Below are 22,621 nucleotides of genomic sequence, written 5' to 3'. Positions count from 1 at the left end.
GCTTGTGCATTTTGGCCCAATCCCATTTAAGCCAATTGAAATCTTCCAGTAGGACTTGGAATCGGTCCTTTGATCTTCAAGGTCTGGAGACACCATCAGGTCAGCTTCCAGGCTCTGAGGAAGGGTTTGAGAACTGGCAGTGAAGGGAAGCGGGTCACAGTGAGAGCATGTACTGGGACAGGAGAGTGATCCTGAGTGGAAAAGGAGTATGCAGTGTAGTTGTAGCCATGTCAGTCCCAGAATATTAGAGAAACAAGGTGTGGCTTGAAAGCTTCTCTCTCTCACCAACAGAAGTTGGTCCAAAAAAAAAAAAAAAAAAATAATACTCACCTACCTTGTCCCTGGAAAGGGAGTATAAAGCATGGTTGCTCCTAACAATACTAGTCTTCTGCACCTCCCAGTAGCCAGTAATTCCTTCACTTCACCCTGGCACAACACTTGGCAGTTACCCACAGGTGAAATTCTAGAAAACTGGCCAAGGTTTTAAGTAGATAGGAAATAACCATTGTGCTATCAGTTAAAAGTCAGTCTGAATGGCAGAGCCTTGAAAACAGCAGAGAGGGCAGGTGATTATGAACAATTCATACCGTGTATGGTTATAATGACTACAGATCAATTAGTAGTGACTAAAATTAAATGAATCCCAGCCCTCACATCACCAGGGCTACATGTGGTACAAAAGGCTCATTGTTTGTGACTGCAGGGAAGTGACATGGCAGACTGAAAACAAAGAAGTTGGACTCAGCTTTGCAGTGAATATGCAATCAAGAAGTTCAATCCCCTTTGAGAAGACAGGAATCTGGAGAGAGCATTACAGTAGAAGGGCCCCATGAGCTACTGGGGTGAGTCAGCAGGAAATGAGAGAACAGCAGTTTGCAAGGGTTTTTCCGAATCTTTATAACTAGGAATGCAAACAAAGCAAAGGCATCTGGAGAAAAACAAAAATCCTTCTCAGCGTGGAATTCAAGGAGACCTCAGCACCTGGGCACAGAGCCCTGCCTTCTCACAGGCATTCCCCTAGCCGGTCTCTTATAGCCCCTCTCCTGAACCCCTCAGGACAGATTTTCCAAAGGGGTCAGTTCCCATTCTGGCAACGAAATAAGTGGCCAGATATTCAAGAGCTCAGCACGTTGGTGCTCAACCACAAAACCACAGCAAGGGACATCATTGCTTGTCAAATGGCCTCACAACCATTTGTGCTTGTCACCAAACTGAGACCGCTCCACACAGAAATGTTTCCAAGACTGCACTGCCTAACCGGGCGGAGTTGGGGAGGCCCCCACAAGACTGAACAAATCTGTGTCCAACACTGAATTTCTGTGCACTTTGGAGAGTGTCAAAGCAATATTTTTTAGCTTTTTAAGACACATTTGCTGTTGATTTACACATCGTTTTGTTCAACAGAAATGAATGCCTGACAGTTTACAAACTGCCTCAGATTAAAGGAGCCCCAGGAGATCATGCTTTCTAGGCCCACTTTAAAGTGCATTTTATTCCAGAAATGGATTACGATCCCATGTTACCTTAATGGTAAAGGCCCCAATCATCCCTTGTATGGAAAAAGGGACAAGATGAGGGGAGGGAAACAAATGTTAGAAACCCCGTGGGGTCAACCCAGGAAAGTCTTTCCTTTGCTTCTTCCAACCAAGAAGGAGAGGGATCCCAAACCTGCACAAAAGGTAACAAGGATTCTTCTCCAGCTCCTCTCTATGGTTGCTTGGATGCCATCAGGAGCTGTGCCACTGAAGATCCCCTCCCTCTGTGCCCGCGTGCAAGGGAGAAGGGTTAAGATGGTTGGGAGAAGAGAATGTTGCTTGAACAAGAATTAATCCCCAGGCAGATTTACTCTTGAGAACCCTTAAAGTTAGATGAGTTTGCAGTCTAGCCTGGTTTCACTGCCTCCAGCACACCCCATCACGGCAGAGCGCTAACTACTCACTGTGTACCTACAATGGGGCGGGGATGGAATGAGAGCATGCACTGGGTCAGTGGCATAATGCTCTCAGATAACTTGCACTCTTCTCCAAAGCAGATACACTCTACTCCGTAGTAGAGGGAAACATGCAGCCCAAATAATTTAAATCCAAATTCTCCCATGGACACACATGTTGTATTTGTGTTGGCTTCTCTGGGAGCTGCACATGCATCTGTCAGGGGACAGTTGGCCCATAGTTCTGAGTGGCTCATCCATGTAAAACAGAAGTGTCAAACCTCAGTCATGACCCAGACTAGCCTCTGTCTGTTGCTCTGTGGTTTCTTCATTCTTCATCTGACTTAGGAAAGGGTAGCATTCAATTTCCTTGGGGTGAAATGCAATTTCAGACCTATTTGACATAGACATTTACAGGATTGGCTTCCAAAGAACCAATGGCTTTTTACTAAAAACGATTTACCATCTGGCCAATTTACACTATTGCTTTCCCTCAAACATTTATGGCCTTCCTTTTCCCCTCTGGGGCATGGTAGAAAGTATTTGCTTTATTTCCCTTAAAATAATACTGTAAATCTGGGAATTGGGAACTGTGGCCTGATGGTTTTTTGTTTTTTTTTTAAAGAATCATTCGGGTGAAAAAACAGAACTATTATTCCCAGCAGATAAATTATTTTTAACAGATAATTTGATCTCGTATGTTGGAAGCAATTATTTCCTCCATATGTCTCCGAAATAGCATTACAAAGAGTGCCCAAGTTTTGCGACTACTTAAGCACATAAGTAACTTCATGCATACATATAGTCTCACTGAATCCAATGGGACTGTTCACATACATAGTTACTCACGTGCTTAGGTGGTTGCAGGATCAGGCCATATATCCCCAATCTTGCTGTCCTTACTCAGGCAAAAATCCCACTGATATTGTTAAGAGTTTTGCCCGAGGAAGAATTTCAGGATTGGATGCTAAAAACCTTGCCTCTAGCTGGGTCTGTTTTTATTTTTCTTACCAATTAATTTTTACTATACTTGGACATAAAATTATTTCATTCTATATGCCAGTGATAAACTTTTGTTTCCAATTAGCATTTATTGGATGAATTCAGTCAAAAGTAAACCTGGTAATAGAACCCAAACTGTGCACTCCATTACGTGGTCACAATGTGGTTTTTCTCCTTAGCTTTTCACGAGCCTTAAATATACAAGAATGTTGAAAACTGAGGGCCAGATCCTCAGCTGGTATAAATCAACGTAGCTCCTGGAGCCCAGCCCAGAATACATTACAATTAAAATGTCTCTCTTGTAAATGTCTATTCTTCCATCCATACAGACATGAACCTGACTAGCACAAATGGAACTAACAAGCACAGGGCAAATGGAAGAGTACTGCCCTTTGGTTTTCAGCTGCTTTAGATAATTGGATATGAAATAACCTGTCTTTCCTTGTCAATATACCATGGTTCTTCTTTCTACTGATAGCTCGCAAAGCAGGATATTAAAGAGGAGATAAAACATGGGTACAGCTTGCTTGGCAGGGAGCACCTCTAGCAGTAAATGTTACTTCTGACGTGTTTTGTACCTTCTGGTCTGCGCAGGATCAAATATTTGTCCGTGGTTTTTACAGCCTTTGTTAATATTTCGTATAGCTGAAATAACATGAAAACTAGTCTTTTTACAATGCTTCAGTTCCTGTTTGGTGGAAATACCACAAAGAGACCAGATCCTCCATCAGTTTGGCCTTGCAAAATGTTAATTTTCACTCAGGCACTAAAAAGCCAGCAAAAAAATGTAAATATAGATACCAAATCATTAGCTTGAGATACATTCTGATCACCGTAGTCACTTCAAGTAACACCTGACTTCAAGAGTAGTCCCATTGAAATGAATTAAACTATTTGTGGAGTAAGGTGTTATTCAAGGTGAGAAAGGGTGTCAGGATCTGGCCCTTTATTTGGGCTCTTGTGTAACCTGAATACATAGCCCAGGGGTCTGATTCTGATCTTGCTTGCACCAGTGTGAATCAGGAGTAAATCGGAACAGTGCACAACTGTACTATGAAATGGTATAACTGAAATGTGAGTCATGCCCCTTTTTCTTCCTTCACAGGACAGATAAATATTGATCATATGGGGGAAATGAAGAAATGCGAAATAATTAGCAATGGGTAAATATTGAGAAACAGTCAAGCTTATTTAATTAGACCAATGAAAGCTGTACAGGTTCAGCAAGATCTAATTATGGGTCAAAAGTGAATTTCCTTTTTCCTGGTGAATTTCTCTCTCTTCCTCTGCTTATTTACAACAACAAATGAAATGCTGTTCTAGGCTGCGAAGAATAGCCGGAATGGCTGTTTAGTACTGGGGCCATGTACCTCACCGTTTTCTGTTTCTTCTCTCTTTTAGGATAATGGGCCCACTCAGAGCCGAAGACCAGTGCCCTACGCTCCCGGAGGGAGCCCCACTGACAACAAACAGATGTTGAACTTACAGTACAATAATCCAACGCGACTCTATCCAAATAACAATGTCGAATCCAGTTTGCCAGCACAGATGAGTGGTCTCCATATTGCTTCGCCACACAGGTGTGAGAAAAGCTCTGATCATAGGATTATGTTGCTAACAGTTAATGATGGACTTCGACATTGTTAAATAGCAATTTATATAAAGTGTTATGCTTTGGGGGGTGGGGGGAAGGGTGCACATAACAGGTCCCCACTCTGTGCCGTGTCCGTAAAGGATAGACGTCTGGTACAGCATGGATAGGGCGCACTGGCTTTTGAGCGCAAGCTGCAGAGCTTTTAGCTCTGGAGGCTCCTGGTCTAATTTTGAATGTGCCAGTGAAGATGGCAGCCATCCCACATTCTTGGGGAACCTGGGTTCTTGGAGCTGAAGGTTCAAGTTTCTAATCAAAATGTCATATGGGAGCAGCAGTCAGTGTTTGTTTATTTTATGTAGGTATATGCCGTGTGCGGCTGGTGTTTGTTTGCCCCTTATAGCACTCAGTACAATACATAAGCATGTTATACCAAGGTAGCTGGATATTTATTATTATTTGTATTATCATAGTGCCTAGGATCCCCATCGTGGACCAGAATCCCATTATGCTAAACACAGCTAAACGGCTTTGCTACAGCAAAAGTTCTCTTCATGCAGTTTAGCTTATGTTGACCTAACATATTAGTATTTTGGAAAAATGACTGATTGGCTCCATCACATAACTGAACTACAACACAACCAGTGATGGTCTATAATCAAGGATGACTTGGTACTTGCATCTTTCTCTGTAGTCAGTAAAACTGGTCAATAATCTGTATGTTTGAACAGTCTGACTGGCCATTTTCTTAAAAGGAAGTTTCCTACTTGGTAAAACCACATTTTTGTCTGAAAATGGTGTACCTATTATGCTTCCAAGTAACACCTAAATTAACTATAACCGACCGATATTGGCAGTAAAAATGATTCTCTATTTTTTAAGTTTATTTTGTACATTTGACAACACGCTGTTTACAATCACTCTCAAAGTTTCCTCCAAATAGTCAGTTACTCAGTTTTTCCTTTGATGAAAAAAACCCTTATGTACATGAACCAAGGTAAATATTTTCAAAGGCATCTTTAAAAAAAAAATCAGAACATGCTATTTAATGGGGTTCTGTCAGCAACTGTTCTTTTTTAAGAATTCTGATAAAAAAAAATCTAAGTTGACAGTTGCCCTTCAAGTGTGGATTTCAAATGGGTCAGAGACTCTGGATTTTTGTAACCACCTCTGTTAACTTCTGCAGACTCTCCAAAGGTGGAGGCAGGCATGTTACTCTGTGCTCATTAGAAAGGACCAAGGCAAGTTTCAGCAAAATGCTTCTTCGAGCAATCAATGGTAACACCCGTGAGAGTCTGTGGGCCAAATTCAGTGGTGCCAATTACACAAATTGTAATTTACACATGTTGTAATGTCAGTGGCCAAATGGCATAAATTTCACCAATTAGGCATTTCGTAGATGCGCAAATAACACGTAACTGAGTGTTTGGGGGACAGAAGGGATATGTGTAGGAGGACAAACAGTTAACAGGAAGCTGTGAAATAAAAGCAAGATCTCCCCCACTCTACCTATCCCCACACAATTCCCAATTTACCTGTAGGATGCCAAGCTGGTGTGGATATCACGTTGGCTGAAGTTGTTTTGCCTGTTCACTTAATGCCAAACTAGTACATTTTACTCTAGTTCATCAATTTCAGCCAGCCTGACTGACACCCATTGTATAACTTACCCCATCATTTATATCACTACTGAATTTGGAACCTACCTGATTCAGATCCTTTTACTGCTAATGGAACTGGATAGGGTAGCAGTCACCAGATGAGATCCCAATGTGGGATGATGCTAATGGTCCTGAGTTAGTCATAAACTTCAGTATCTTGTTTTAAGAAAGTGTTTGTCCACCAGACACTTATCAAAGGTTTTTGCCCCGTAGAAGCTATGATTGCTGTTGTACAGTGACAGGTCTTCCAAGTGAAGCCTTGGAGCAGATTTGGGGATTATGGTTTTCATACAAAACTAAGTCCAATAAATTGGGACACCTATAAATCTAGGTCAATGCAGCTGTTTGGCAGGCTGTGGTATATTAGTGCTGATAGAAAATCAAACACTTTTCTAGCCACACACAGCTCAGATGAATAGCTGAAACTTTGATGCAGCCCAGCTTGCGGACTGGAGTATCTTCGTTTGTGGCTGTTGGTTATTTATGTCATATATTAGTTCTGAACTAGGAAAAATGCCCATATTAATTCCCAATGGTGAAGAAGCTTTTTCAGATTGTTGAGTACTGTGTGTCTGTACTAATTCACACCTGGGGGACTTGATGGGCCAAATTCTGCCCTCTGTTACACTTGTACAGCCTCATTGACATTAATGATGCTGAAGTTGTTGAGATGGCACAGGAATCACTGAGAGAAGACTGTGGCTTTGTATACCTTGGCTAAAAACAGGGGGATTCGCTTTAGTGATGAGTCAATGCATTTGTGCTTGATTTTGAACGCATTCATAGGGTCAGAATTGGGTCAGGAACTCAGTCTTTTCCAAGTATGTGATTTGCCTGGATTTGATAAAACACAAGTTTACTCCCTAGTTGAAAACGCATGACTTGACAGATGACAGCACTATAACAAGGTAATTAGGGAACTTCAGACATGCGGAAAGGACACCAGAGCAACTGGCACAGAATCTGTAGAGTCAGGTTCAAGTCACTGGTGGTAGATGCTGCAGCAACTTGCAGTCCCATGTGCACTCAACGATTCTTAGCAGCAACAGCTCAGCTCGCTGTCTCAAGATTTCATGGGCATCAAAACCTTCAGAGAATTATGCATAGATTGCTTTGTGGCTTGCATTTTCCCCCTAGAACAGGCTTCCCTATAGGCAGAAAAACATTGCGGGAGGAAAGGAAGTTTAATTGAATCTCTGTGAAAATAAACTAGAATGTAATGCATGGATAAAAAGGTTTAATCAATTGCAGACTTGTTTGGTGACACACAGAACACCCGGGGCAGTTTGCAAAACCTTAAACCCCAGGAAGTACGTGGTACACCATTCCCTAATTAGTTGTGGATCTTGTTCCTCTACTGTATATAATGGCATCTTCATCTTTGGTGACCAATCCAGTCCTGCCACTGCTGACTTGATGAAGAGATCACTAACTGCCCATTAGAATGTTAGAAAATCAAGTCCTGCTTGTCTGATCTTGCAGGTTTAGCTTTGAGTTCCTAAGTTGCCCACCAACAAGTGCACATTCCAAACAGAAGTTGGGCACAGCACATAGGCGCCAACTTTCTCTGGTGCCGGTGGGGGCTCATGCCCCCCCGCACTCCTGGCCCCGCCCTGATTCCACCCTTGCCCCACCCCGACTCCCACCCTTTTCCCGCTCCTGGCCCCGCCCTCGTTCCAACCCTTTCCCTAAAGTCCCCGCCCAAACTCCGCCCCCTCCCTGCCCCTATTGGATCCCTTCCCCAAATCCCCGCCCCGGCCCCGCCTCTTCCCCCAGCACGCCACGTTCCCCCTCCTCCATCCCTGCCCCTCGAAACAGCTGTTTCGTGGTGCAAGCACTGGGAGGGAGGAGAAGCAGGACACAGAGGCGCGCTCGCGGAGGAAGTGGAGGTGAGCTGGAGCAGGGAGCTGCCAGTGGGTGCTCAGCACCCACCAATTTTTCTCCATGGGTGCTCCAGCCCCGGAGCACCCACGGAGTTGGCGCCTATGGCACAGCAGGAGTCTGAGATCCAGATTACTTCCAGAAAATGCATTGTTGAAAGTGAATTTTGTTTGATTTATGTACTGGCATGAATGCAATGCTGGTGGAGACAGTGATTCAGATGATGAGTAAGATGTGTTCTGCTGTCTGACGGGGATTAAGAGCTCTGGCTATTTTTATTGTTTTTATAAAGACATTGACGTGCATGGCACTTTACAGACAAGTAAGACAAACTCCTTGCCCCCAGGTGCTATATTATGCTATTAGGCCCCAGTTCAACAAAAGCATTTAAACATATGCTTAAGACCTTCTCTGTTCAACAACATGCGTAAGCATTTGCTAAAGTCTCTTTGAAGTGAATGGAACATAAGTATGTCCTTTTAGAGCTTTGCTGTATTAGGATGGATTGTTGAATCAGGGCCTTCATTACTATATATTGTTTGTTTCAATTGCACCCAGTATTGTGCTAGGTGCTTTGAACACAGACAAAGAATTTACAATCTGAACAGACAATGTGGGATCAAAGAACATGGGGGAGAATGTGATAAAATAGGAAGTTTGGAGGGTGTTTTATCAATTTGTTTAGTGGTCATTTTTGTGGTATTTTTATTATTTTTTTAACACTTGGACTTTCTGGGACAAATACCATTGGCCTTTTCAATGCAGAATTATCCAGAAGGAAACTGGATTAGAAAGGTGCGTTCACCGGAGATAACATCATATCCACAGGGGCTGTGGCTGGCAACAACAAAAAAATACCCCAGATGTCGGGTCATTTAACGATGGATGGATGGCTTCCATAGCACTGAGTCATTAATTTAATGATTTTTTTCAGTACATTCCATGTGTGGCACACTAATTTACGAAGCTTTTTAGCAGCTGCCCTTTTTCTAAGACTCTTGGTAACCGGTCAAGTCTTAGTTATATTGCACAATAGAAGAGCAAGCAACATACTAGTTTATCTTTCATGGTTTGCATGTTTGTTTCCCTAGAGCAAACTTTGCTATAGACAGAAAACATGGGAATGGGGGATTTAATTAAATCTCTGTGAAAATAAACGTGGATATAATTTATGGGTGAAAAAGTTTAATGAAATGCAGACTTGTTTGGTGAAGCACAGAACATTTGGGGCTGCTCATAAAACTTCCAACCCCATGGAGTTCACCCATCCCTAATTAACTGGAAATCTTGTTCCTCCCCTGAATGCAATGGCTGCTTACCATCTGACATTGCTTTGCTTTTAAATAGCGCCGACCCTTTAAAACCTCTCCCGAGAAGCAGAAATGGGATTGACATGGAGTCAGATGTGTACAAGATGCTCCAGGATTATGAAAAGCCAGCATCGGAGCCTAAGCAGTCTGGATCGTTCCGGTATTTGCAGGGCATGTTAGAAGCCGGAGAGAATGGTAAGGAAGACAGCATCTCAGATTGTTTGTACGTGCGGAGTTTTCCAAAGGGTCCCCAAGCCTCCTAATTCTTATGGTCTTCTAAATCAGTTTGTTACCTGTGAATATAATATGCCGTACAAGAGGGAAAACCTACATGTTTCAACACCTTCTCTTTTTCTCATGATAGAGTCAATGGGTCAGATGCTCTTCACAGCTATGCTGGAGCAATCCTGTTGACTTCAATGAGGTTGTGCTGGTGTAACAGGAAGAATGATTTGTTTTTATGATCCAAAGATACAAGTTAAAAGTCCTTCCAAGCTTGGAACATCAGTGCTTTGATACTAAGGTGACTGCTCCCAACAGAGTTAGCTGTATGGTGCTCACTCATCAGAGCAGGCCAGATCCTGGCTTTACAACACTGAGCATATTGTGGTACAGTGCAACAGGAATGGCTGGGAGAATTTCTGCTGACTTTGCCAGAATTATGCTGGGGAGCATACAATGAAGAAGAAGCAATGCCACTCTTTGAACCTCAGCAGAGTGTAGTCACACATCCCCCTGCAGCTGTACCCAGCTACTCTGATGAGTGGGAACAGGATATGAGGCCATGACACTCTTTGCCCATCTACTGCAAGAGTTGGCTCCACTCTCGCTGCCTGTTACTGTAGAATCTGCACACCTCACAATCTTTAGTGTATTTATCCTCATAACACCCCTTTGATGCAGAGAAATGCTGTTATTCCCATTTTACAGATGGGGAACTGAGGCTCAGAGAGGTTAAGTGACTTGCCTTTGGTCACACAGGGATTTGAACCCTGCTCTGCCAAGTCATGGGCCAGAGCCTTAACCACTGGACCTCTCTTTCTTCATCCTTTCTAGCTATGTCAGGGGGCTAACCCCACCAGACAGCACCCACCCAAGCTGTGGCAGAGGCGCAAGTGAGGAAGATCTCTTTGCATTGTCTCCTTTAAGTTGCACACATGGGCTGGGACAGCTGAAATCTGCCCCTCAATTGATATGATGCAGTGACACTGATCTTAAGTATGTGGAAAGAAATGTATTGAACTTGAGAACAAAACCACAGCCTTGCTTTCATCCAGCCCAGTTTGGTGTGTCTGGACCACTTGAAAGAGATTAGTGCTTGACGCAGAGCTGTAGACTTCTACATAAAGCATGTGGTGTGTGACTGGGCAGGAATGTCTTTGGTTCAGTACTGGGATACTTCAAAGACTGGATTTTGACTCTCCCACTTCCACAAGCTCTCAAACAGGATTAGCAACCTCCTCTGCACTTCCATTGTGGAGAGCTTGTTCACACATGCTCCTGGCACTCCGGTTCCACCGGCCACAACCACTTCAGCAACTAACCCAGCCAGCAACCTTCATCTGCTTTCATTGCTTATGTGGATGCTGGGAAATGAGATTGTGACAGTGTGCAAAGGCATTACCTGGTCACTGGCAAACCTCTGCTCAGATTTGCCCTGTTATTGCACAGGTGCGCATACATTGGCTTCTTGCCTGTGGAAGGATTAGACTCAACACTCTGGGCTGAGCCACATCATCCCTTGAGAAAAAGACCTGGCTGACTGCCTCTGTTTAATTCTCTACTGAATCATTCCACAGGCCTGGAAAGCACTTTGAAAGGAAACTCAGAAACTGACTGTTCTGGTTCCTGTTGTTTTCAATCTCACCTCCTTTGTGCTGAGACTTGGAATGACTGGACATGCGAACACCTCTCCAGCAATGAATCCCCCAATGGCGGTTTCAGACCTGGGTACCTGAACACACAGCCCAGATTAGCAGCTGTGTGCTTACTGCATCCAAACTCAGACGTTGAGCATTGTAAAAGATCCAGACTCACCCCTGCGGCACCTCCTGCTGGTCGTCCAGGGAATTAGCTCACCAGCCTCTGGAGCGCCCTCTGCAGGCCAGTGATCCGCCTTGTCCTCTTCTCTGGCCCCCGTGTCCCTCGCTCTGGGTGCTGCCCCCTGGCAATACCCACACAGTAGGTCTCCCCTCCCAGGGGAACCACACCCACTATCCCCACCTTGCCTCAGCACTAGGCCACTGCCAGTCACCAACTAGGCCTCACTCCCTGGTGCAGACTGCAGTATCGGCCACTCATCACTGGCAAGGGGGGTTTGGACCTGCTGCCTTGCCCTAGCCCTGGGCTGCCCTCTGCAACCCCAGTACCCCTTGGCCTAATACTAGGCCACAGCCTGGGGCTATCCAGGCTGGAGCTCCCCAGCGCCTCAGCCTTTCCCCAGCCCTGCTCCACTACAGGTACCCTATGTCTAGTTCCCTGCAGCCAGGCCCTTCTCTCTCTGAAGGCAGAGAGAGACTGCTGAGCTCTTGGCTCCCAGCCTTCTTATACCGGCCCGCTGGGGCCCGATTGGGGCGTGGCCCAGCTGTGGCTACTTCCCCAATCAGCCCAGTAGCTTTTCCCTTTGCCCCAGCCCTCTGCCAGGGCTGTTTTAAACCCCTCAGGCAGGAGCGGGGTAGCCACCCCGCTACAGGCATCCTGTGGAAGGTGTCCAGGTTTGCAGATTGGATGCACACTGCGGCTGTTTTCCTAGAAGTATCCATACAGATGTAATATTTTAGAAACGATTGGGGGCATAATTAATAGAATATCAGTCACCTATTTAAATAAATGTACGCAGTGTTGTTGTAGCCATGTTGGTCCCAGGATATTAGAGAAACAGGGTGGGTGAGGTAATATCTTTTAGTGGACCAACTTCTGCTGGTGAGACAGACAAGCTTTTGAACTTATGCAGAACTCTTCTTCAGGTGCTGAAGACCTGAAGGATTGCGCTGTGTAAGCTCAAAAGCTTGTTTTTCTCACCCACAGAAGGTCCAATAAAAGATATGACCTCGACTACCTTTTCTATTTAAATAAATGGCATTTACATGAACAAACCTAATAATGGGAGTCAGCGGTCTCAGTTATACTCACAGTCCTGCAGCCAGCTTCCTATAGAACGTAACAAAGCCCATATTTTAGCTGAACGTTGTCCACTCGTCTCCAACCATACAAAAATCATGAGCCAGACTGCAAAAATTATGAGATTGTCTTAAAAAGCCACGAGATTTTAAACAATAAATGTTTTGTTCACTTTGTGAGTTTGGGGCCTTTAGGGTTTAAATTTTGAAGCTTTTCTCTGCAGAAAGACTGATATTCCCACATGACTCAAGGAGCTGGGACTTTAAGGAAAAACAACTATTGCAAGGCTTGGGATAAAATTGCCAGAGTTGGTAACACAGCTTTGTTGTGCCTCAGTTTCTCTGTGAGTAAAATTACTGAGAATATTTTCCTACCCCACTAGGCTATTGCGAGACTTAATTCATGACATGCAATATCTTGTACCCACTGAAATCAGTAACACAACTTCCAGTGGTGAGCAGGATTGGGCCCAAATGTTTGCAAAGCCATTTGAGAGTTGAAGAAAAGAGGTGCCACAGAGTGGCCCAATGTTATTTGGTGTTTGGGCTGGCAGTCTCTCCGCCCGCCACATTGTGGCCATAGTTGGCTGGAGCATAACAATTTTCTGCACCCCGCCATCCCAAAGCACTGCCCACTGTGTCCATATCACTGAACCCAGGTCTAGCAGGCAGATAATTCTGGGTTCCGTCGAATATCACCGCCTTGCTTTACAATCATTGAGTTACTGCCAGTCCCCTGCTGTAGGCAAGTGGCTCTGAGGGAGCTTGTGGGAGCCTTAAAAACATCATCCGTGCACTCTAGGTGGCACTGCTCCCCCACACCCACAGTGTGACCTGGTGTCCTCCAAGACTTGGAAGAATGTGTGTCCATGAGTGTTACAGATCTCAAAGGCCAGGCCTGGGTGCGTGCGGGAGGCCTGAGAATAAGCTATGATCTTTGGGAAAATCAGCTTTCAACCCTAGCAGCCGTTTACATTTCTTAGGCTATGTTGGCAAGGAGAGAGGGATAGCTCAGTGGTTTGAGCATTGGCCTGCTAAACCCAGGGTTGTGAGTTCAATCCTTGAGGGGGCCACTTAGGGATTTGGGGCAAAATCAGTACTTGGTCCTGCTAGTGAAGGCAGGGGGCTGGACTCGATGACCTTTCAAGGTCCCTTCCAGTTCTAGGAGATAGGATATCTCCATTTATTATTAAAGGCCAATAACTTACTTTTGGAAAAGAGCGAAATATGAGATTAGCCATGGGACTCCTAGGCATAGACGCTCTATTCCATTCTAGGCTGGCAGGGCAAATGCATGATTAGCTGGCAGTAACAGCAGGATTCGATTGTGCCTTTGGGTCTTTTGACAGTGCACAACTGTACATACCCAAGAACCTCATTATTAGGAAGAAGCGAGTAGAAAGTGTTGGAGTTGAAGCTCGTAAATGACTGTTGTCTCCTCCCCTTCTTCCATCCTCTCATGATGAGAAGTAACTAGAACAGTGGAGCCTTGCTTTTACAAGATTTTAATAGGGTATCTTAAAAGGGCAACACTATTTAAAAAGATTTTTTGAAGAACTGCCCCCTGCCCTCCCACATGGAGTTTATTACAATGCCAACCTCTGGTAACATGGCAGCACAGTGTTGTCAGAGTCTGGAATTACAAAACTGATGAAAGATACCAACCAAAAGGTCAGCAAGCTGGAGAATTCAGACCTTGATTCTAGGCCAACACCATCCTTTTTTCCCTCCTACTTTACACCTGGTTCTGTTCTCCTAGTGATTTTTACATGAGGCTGGTGAATCCCTGACAAGTTTTGCAGCCACAGAATCAGGCCAGGAGCATTGATTGTTAAGTTACTGAGGTTCATTTTGTAAAGGATTAAAAATGAAATACTCTCTTCTGAAGAGACTCTGTCAGCATAAAACGCATAGGTAATTAAAAATTAAACATTTTAAAATCTGAATGTATTTTTCTTAATTTAAGCTTCTTTTGCATTTCACTCAGCTTGGATGATGGAAATAGACTAATCCCTTTCACTTTGGGGTAAATTATTTCACTTCTGGGTTCTGGTGAACTAGGGAAATGTTATTGTATTGGGGAGTCTCAGTACTAGAGATTCCGTTTAAGAGATTTAGTTTTATTGTTGTTTTTTAAATGATGCAAATTTTTAAAATTCGTACCAGGGTTCTTCAAATCTTCCTTTCCCCCCTTTTTAAAAATAAACACAAAAAAGAAGAAATATACGTTTCGGGTTCAAGACTAGTGTACAGTGTCCCTTTAAAGGCAGGATCTTCATAGTCTTAGCGAACCTGGTAGTTCACATGAAGGACTGGGGATATGGAAAATTTTCCTGCCAGAAGCAGTATTTTTTCTTTATGATGATTGGCCTCACACTGTGCCTCTAATAAGAAGTGTTTCCTGCTGGGAATCTGACAGGATTTGTAAAGAAACATAACAGTTGCCTCAATGGGTGCCCCTCAACCATGAAAGATGAGCCCTAACCACAAAGCATAGACAAGAATGTTTAGTTAAAGTTAGTAGCTGCCTAGCTGAGGAACATAAATTATTGTGGGGCTCTGTGCCTGCAGAAACAGAGGGAAAGGACCTAGCATTCTGGTGAGAGTTTCGAAGATCCTGCCTTGTTTTAAAATATCTCTCTCTATCCCCACTCTGTCGAAGTTATCCCAGTTCCCTAGCTTAGAAACAGGAGCAGCTTCAGGCGTAGGGTGATATTTTAAAAGCTGGCAAATGAATATATGAATAGCTCAAATACAGCGTCTCTCAGTGCTGTGAGGTCCGACCTTGTGCGCGATTGTGTCAGTCCATGCTCAACAGAAAATCTCAGCAAACAAGTTCTGCTTGAGTGCAGCCAAGCGCACTGGAGGCCTCTTGGGTTTAACAGTCTCACTGGCTTGCTTGGGCAGTCAGTCACGCATAGAGCGAGGGGCTGTCTTATTCCAAGTCTTCTGAAAACATTAACACTGTGTTTTACTCATGGGGGGCTGGGAGGGTCTTTGGTTTTCATGATCTTAGTTGTTTGATTGTAAAATCATGAGCAAGATCATGCTTTGGCTCAGTGTGAATGGCTAAGATTCTGTCACTGTGCAAAGACAGAGAAATGATTAAAAGACCCTCCCAAAAAAAACACCCTGACTTTGGGAGGGAGACAGTTTTTTGGGCCCTTTGCTCACCTCTTAATTCTATAACTGAATAGCCTCCTCTACATTAACTGCAAACGGTTTCTATAAGGATGAAAGTACAGTCATGCTGGTAACTGCTGGAGCTGAAATGCACTGATCTGTCTTTCTGTGTTGAAAAGCAAAGCAAGTTGTCCTACCTGTTACGTCCTAATTCTAAAAAGGAAGAGGAGGTGTTTCTCTCATCCCCAAATCATTTGGGAAAATGAATTCTAAGCAAAAAGAAAGGGACGCACCACTGAGTAATGCAAGTCAGAAATATACTGTGTGAATCTGTTTGTAACAATAGGGACAAGTTCAATAAACAGCCTGAAAAAATGATACCCTGGTTGATTAAAAATGCTAAGAATTAACTTTTATATACACAGAATTTTTTTAAGCTGTAGTAGGCACTTTAGGGCAGAATCAAAGCTATTAAAGCTCCAAAGTAGCTGTGTGGTGAGTACGTACTCCTATTCAGCACAGCTCGCAAGCACGTGCTAAAGTCCCATGGGGGTCAATGAAATTTAAGCATGTGCCTAAAATTAAGCATATGCTTAAAGTTCTTTGCTGAATGGGGGCTTGGATGAGCATATTCAAAATTGCAGCTGTGATCTGGTGGGCGACAGGGGATTCTGGAAAACCTCGCAGTTAGTCGTGTACGTTGTTAAGTTTTATAGTTTTTGGCAATATGTACATGTATCTGTGTGAGTGAGTGTATACATTATATATAAACACTCATTATATGTATACTCTCTCTCTCTGTCTCTCTCTCTCTCTGTGTATATATATGTATTCACACACACACACACACATATATGCTCATATATGTGAGCGAGTGCCAGTCACTATGCATAAAGCTTTCATTGCTTTCTTTTAGTTTGGCTGGTCTCCGATGTAAAACAAAACTTAATGCCAAGAAAAAAGTCAGCTTCTAACATGCTGTTTTACTTTTGTTTTAGGCTCACGAAAGTCTTCCTGACTCACGACAGATGTAATAAAACAAATAAATCTCCTAAGAAGAAAAATGCACTTAACTGTGTTATTGTTTGGTTTCTTTCTTTTTTTGGTTTGCCCTGTGCTCCAAAAGGTTTTAATCTTCTTCTCTTTGACTGGTCATAGATATAAAAAACAATACATCTAATCTTACTCAGATAGAACGCACTCCCTCTGTTCTGCTCTCTTATGATTTCATCAGTTTGCTTCTCTCTCCCCATCTCTCTGCCTCTTAGCTCCCAAAAAAGTCTGTCAAACAAATTCAGCCCTGGTCTGTTTAGATTGATGGGGTCTGTTTAGATCATTGAGGATGTACGAGTAGATGGTGATGTGGTAATCAATGGTTATATTACAGCCATTTCATTGCTACCATTCTGAGCAGTTAGTTACTAACCCTGCTGGCTTCATTATGATGCACAATGGATTTATGTGAGACCTATCAGTGTTCTGTGAACTTAAATGCTGAACTTGCTAAAGTCTGATTGGTCCCACTATTTTCTTTGTTACGCAAATTGCAAGAAGAGTTTTCTGTTGCAATATATATATCATGTTTTCCCAGGCAGAATCATCACATCTGTCCTCTACAATAGAGGTCAACTTTTAATCTGTGTCTTTTCAAAACTCTTGGCAGGTGAAAAACTCGACCGACTCACTGGCCCAAGAAACATCAAATCTCCAGTATCAAAACTTGGTGGTGCCATGTCTGGATTGCAGATGCTTCCTGAGTGCACCAGATGTGGAAATGGGATCGTGTAAGTACATGATCTCTCCATAGCATTAGAGGTCAATAACACCATGCAATGGAACAAGACAATTAACTAATCACAAGACCTCTATTGTGGTATTCATCTAATAGAAGTGGGTCTATTAATATTTACAGCAGAGTCCTCCAAGTCTTCATATTTTTTGCCAGCCAGACCTGTACACAAGATATAAAATTGGAATAAGGTGACATTCCCCAGTACAGTTTGGATTGCCTTTTCAAGATGTAAAGAAATATGACCAGTACAGTGATGTGTCATTGATTTCTAATGAAGCATATGATTTTACCATGCTTATTGTAATAAACTGGCCTAATGCATGTGAATGGCCCCAGACATTATTACAGCCCTTTATTATCCCACAGCAAACCGAGTTATCATTTGGCTCAAGTGGAAGAGGCCAGTGTTTTTCATGCTGAAGTTGTTCTGGTCAGTCCTAGTAGATGACTGCAGAGTCTGTAGGGCTTTGTCTGCTTGACTAGCCTGCGTGGTAGGGGGTTTGGGGGGGGGGGGTTGAGAAAGCTCCCACTGTTGCAATGTTGTATGCAGAATACGTCATTTAGAGCAAGTCCAAGTGGGGCTTTCTGACAACATGGTAAAAGTTCCTGTGCACTGTCCGTGTTCATGTTTCCATCCTTGCTATCACGGGGGGAGCGCAATGGTGGGAGATCTCCAACAAATGGCTCGTGTAGACATTCGCATGTGAAAGGGCTAATGCTTTAACCTAAGGGGATGGCTCCCTGCTCTCACAGACAGGTCTCCTTGCCATCATCCTGGCTGAATGTAGATACTCCAGACCAGTGGTTCTCAGCCTGCAGCCCATGGGCTTGCAGCCCACAATGGTAAACAGGTTGAGAACCATTGCTCCAGACCCAGCGTCATGCCAAGGCATGGGGTAAGGAATTCAGGCTGTTAGGCAACAACCCCCAAGAGTAGGAAAGGGCTTACCATGTACATCCCCTTCAAGGTCCAATCCTGGAAGGTGCCAAGTGTCTCTGGGAAAGTGCTGGGTGTACAGAACACGAGGGAGACATGATCCCTAAACAGACAGACAAAAGTCAACAAGGCGGGGGAGGCAATATCTTTATTACAGAAGCTTACTAACATAAGTTGGTCCAGTAAAAGATATTACCTCACCCACCTGGGCCCTTGAGGGGCGGAGGTGGAGGGACAGCCTTATGCTGATAGGCTTTGAGAAAGAAATAGGTTTTCAAGGAAGAATGTAAAGAAGTAGCGGATACAGAAGTGCCACATTGGGATGGGAAGGGTGTCCCAGGCAAAGGTGACCATGTGGGAGGTGCTGTGGATACAGGCATGGGAGAAGGAAGCAAAGAGGACCACCAGGTTGAGAGGTGTGGGTGGGGCAAAAAAGGAGCTGGGGGGAACATGATGGAGAGGAGAGTTGAGCAGCACCTTGAAGCTGAGGAGAACTCGATGCAGAAGGCAGTGAGGAGCCAGTCCAGGGCTTCAGGCACTGACGTTAACAGGGATTTTGCTACTGACATCAATGGGAGCAGGATTGGGCCCTTGAAGGAGAGATTGAGATGATAGGAGCAATGGCTGAGGGAGAGAATTTTCACCGTGGGATTTTAGATGGCCAGCAGGAGGAGCAAAGGGGGTGTTAGAGACCGAGGCAGAAGAGGTTGCAGGGGTCAAATGATATCTTCAAAATGCCACTAAATGCCATTTACTTTCATGTTTCTTTGCTATGCTGGGCAGTGGAACAAACTGCTCCAGAGTGCGCTCGCTGTTGCTTTTGACATCAGCTTGGTGTGTAATCTGTCTTCTCTCCTACGCTCAACAGAGGGACCATTGTCAAAGCTCGGGACAAGCTCTACCACCCAGAATGTTTCATGTGCAATGACTGTGGCCTAAACCTGAAGCAGAGGGGATATTTCTTCATCGAGGAGCAGCTGTACTGCGAAACGCACGCAAAGGAAAGGGTTAAGCCCCCCGAAGGATATGATGTTGTCGCTGTTTATCCAAACGCAAAAGTCGAACTTGTCTAAGTGCATACTCTATTCCTGGAGAGGTCAAAAGGCAACTCGCCCACCCACACGCACGCCACTAGTTTTAAAATATGTCTGTAATCAACTCCGATTACTAGCGTCTCAGTAAAATGCCTATTCAGAGATAAAGCGGTTTACACTAGGGATCTCAAGGGGATGGTGTTGAAAGCATATGAACAGATTTTTTCCTTCCTTTTGACGCTCTGCTTTTGGGTTGTTGTGCTGGGGGGTTTTAAATAAGTTCTGCCATGGCCTTGTCCAAGTTCTGTGTAAATACTGATTAATGTTCTACTATGTTTCATATAAAACCAGTATTCTTTTTTTTCTCTTCATTTTAAAATGTAAGGAAAACATTTTAAAAGCTCAAAGGAAATAAGGCACTTTAACAAGAGAAACTAACTTTTATTGCATTGCTTTAGATCCATACCTTTCAGTAACACATTGAGACCATGTGGAAGCTATGTTCCTGCAATGCAGCACGGTGGTGGGGTGGAGAGAGTTTCAGACAAGATCTGATATTAAGCAGAGATGACTGTCCTGGGCAAAAATGATCTTTTTAAAAAGCAGCCACAGTGAAATTCACTAGTTACATGACATGGCATTGACGTGATCTACAGACCTGATCCAGGTTTCAATCAAAAAGGATTGTGCACCTACATTCTGCTATAACAGTGGTTCTCAAACTTTTGTACTGGTGACCCCTTTCACATAGCAAGCCTCTGAGTGTGACCCCCCTTATAAATTAAAAACACTTTTTAATATATTTAACACCATTATAAATACTGGAGGCAAAGCGGGGCTTGGGGTGGAGGCTGACAGCTTGCAACCCCCCATGTAATAACCTCATGACCTCCGAGGGGTCCCGACCCCCAGTTTGAGAACCCCTGTGCTATAAGGTTTGCTTTTCTGTTTCCTTATAGTTCCTGGAATTCTCTAGTTATCTAATGCTTAGGACCCCGAAATAGTACTGGGGCTGCCTGGGTGATTCCTGAACTGGTCTTCAGCTCCTAAATTTGACTGCCTTGTTCTTCCCCCAGCACAGGGTATCTTTGTTTTTGTTCATCATAGGTCTGATCCAGCTTTTGCTGTTTTCAGTGGCCCCTAGAATTGTACAGCAGCTCTTAAAGCCACCTGCCATTCTGGCTCTCTGTAATTTCACAGCTGTGGAACCAATAGCCAAATCCATCAAGAACGTAGCAAGTTACATCAGAACTGGTAAATGCAGCTACTCTTCCTGGTCTAGAGTGAGTGGGATCAGATTCGGGCCCACTGCTCCTCAGCGCAAACCTGAGCCGTTAACAAGGTTTGGTTTCCCTTTTGTTTTGGGGAAATGTTTGGTTTTGTCGGCAGAGATGTTTTGTTCTGGTGTTTGGAGGATTTTATTTTCCTTGGGCATCCTGCTGGAACGGCATCTGACATCCAGTATTGGCTGAACGTTGGGCCGTTTTGTAAACTGTGAGCTGAGATTTGGCTGCTTGATTGCCACTCCTGCTAATGGAAGCCATGTGGCCAATTTGCCCCGTGCACTGCTTTGGAAACCTTACCCCTGCATTACCAGCACATTAAAAATAAGAAGCCTGGAAACATTTTTCTTTTAGAAAGGTCATGTGTGCTGCTGCTGATCTCTCCCATTGGAAGAGGCAGTAGGATGCAGTTGCCACAATAACCACCATACACTAGGCAGCTCATGAGATTAGTCCACCCTTATGAATTGAATTTGCCCTTCAGAGAGAGGTAGAGTGCATTCCACTGAAAACTGGTGGACTGTAGTCCCCCCAACTCCCTTTGGGATCAGTGGGGGTTGGAGACACTCAGCTTGCTGGAATATCTGACCTTTGAACCATAGACGTGGTTTAAGAACAGAACGGAAAACAAATCACCTTTTTTCTGTGTCAGAAAGCCGAACGTTGAACTGCATGTTGCCAGGGTTACCGTATCCTGGTTATAGTTCTGGTCTTTTTCTTAGCAGTTAAAGAGCATCAACAGTAACTCTTGAGAAACACAAGACCTCCCCACGGCATTCCACACGGCTCCTAGTAAAACATTCAGTGCAAACATTCAGTTCCGTTCCGGGCAGATCATAGGTTTTGATCACTCCCCAGAAAAGAATGTGTTGTGGTTTGAATTGGACAGTCCAGGACAGCATTATTGATCAATATCAAAAAGAGTTACTATCTGATGGGGGGTGCTATTTCTGCCTCGGAGCAATAGCCCCTTTCCCCTACTCCAGCCCCTTAGTGCCAGGGTCAGCTTCAGGTTTTTTGCCGCCCCAAGCGGCGAACTGAAGAAAAAAGAAAAAAAAAGATAAAGCCGATCGGCAGCATTTCGGCGGCAGCTCAAAGAGGAAGAGAGGGACTGAGGGACTTGCCGCCGAAGACCCGGGCGTGCCGCCCCTTTCCATTGGCTGCCCCAAGCACCTGCTGCCTTCGCTGGTGCCTGGAGCCGGCCATGCTTAGTGCAGAGAATTGTGAGGAAAGCAAAACATGGCACTCTGATACACAGCTGCCTCTTCTGGGCAGGCACAAAAGAGTATAGATGGGGCAACCGGCCTGCCCCTCTTTCTCCTGTCGGTTTTCCCTAAAAGGGGTCTGAGAAATGGGGTCTCAGAAGAAGGTCAGAAAAAAAGATCTGTTGGCTAGTGCTAGGCATAGAAATCACCTGTAGAAATCATCCTTCCTATGGCTGTTACATCACACGATGACACAGATAGGCTGTGAGGGTTTGAGTGGCATATTCTGTATTCTGTTTGAAGCTATGATGGATCACAGGAGGGAGGTAGAAATGGGACACGTGGTTAACCGTGTATTGGTGAAACCGGTTGCTGGCATAGCGCTGGTATTCAAGGTTTCCTAGTGCTGAATGTGCTGTAGTATTGGCAGGCTGCATGAGAAGCCAGGGTAAGGAAATCCTGAGTCCAGGTGCCACTTAACAGCAGCGCAGACACGTCTGGCTGCTACCGTTCATGTATGTCTAACTCATTTGCAGGAATTCTTCTGGTGGCAGGGTGAGGGCATTTCTCTGTGTGAGAGAGTGAGGGTCATTCCAGCTGACAGCAGCATGTCCATTCTCGCTTTTGTTTCATGCACTCGGGGATCAGTGATTTACAGCGGTGCTAGTGGAAATGAGAGCCTAATAGCATGGCTTAAAGCTTGACATTTTGGTAAATAAGGGCTGCCTCTTTTTTTTTTTTTTTTCCTTCTTC

General features: G+C 44.2%; 1 protein-coding gene across 1 annotated transcript in view; it reads left to right on the top strand.

Moving 5' to 3' along the window:
- PDLIM4 (PDZ and LIM domain 4) overlaps positions 1-20,143 on the top strand; it is an 86,110-nt gene extending 65,967 nt beyond the window's left edge. The window contains exons 4-7 of the mRNA XM_026659508.1: positions 4,334-4,512; positions 9,413-9,570; positions 17,281-17,401; positions 19,215-20,143. Coding sequence (XP_026515293.1) covers positions 4,334-4,512; positions 9,413-9,570; positions 17,281-17,401; positions 19,215-19,419 — 663 coding nt within the window. The 3' untranslated portion in view covers positions 19,420-20,143. The remainder of the gene's footprint in view (positions 1-4,333; positions 4,513-9,412; positions 9,571-17,280; positions 17,402-19,214) is intronic.
- Positions 20,144-22,621: the final 2,478 nt, after the last annotated feature.

Source organism: Terrapene carolina, unplaced genomic scaffold, assembly GCF_002925995.2.
Source record: "Terrapene carolina triunguis isolate 2854851 unplaced genomic scaffold, T_m_triunguis-2.0 Scaffold629, whole genome shotgun sequence".
NCBI classification, from domain to species: Eukaryota; Metazoa; Chordata; order Testudines; family Emydidae; genus Terrapene; species Terrapene triunguis.
The sequence above is the reverse complement of the archived record's forward strand: the minus strand, read 5'-3'. Positions and strand labels throughout refer to the sequence as shown.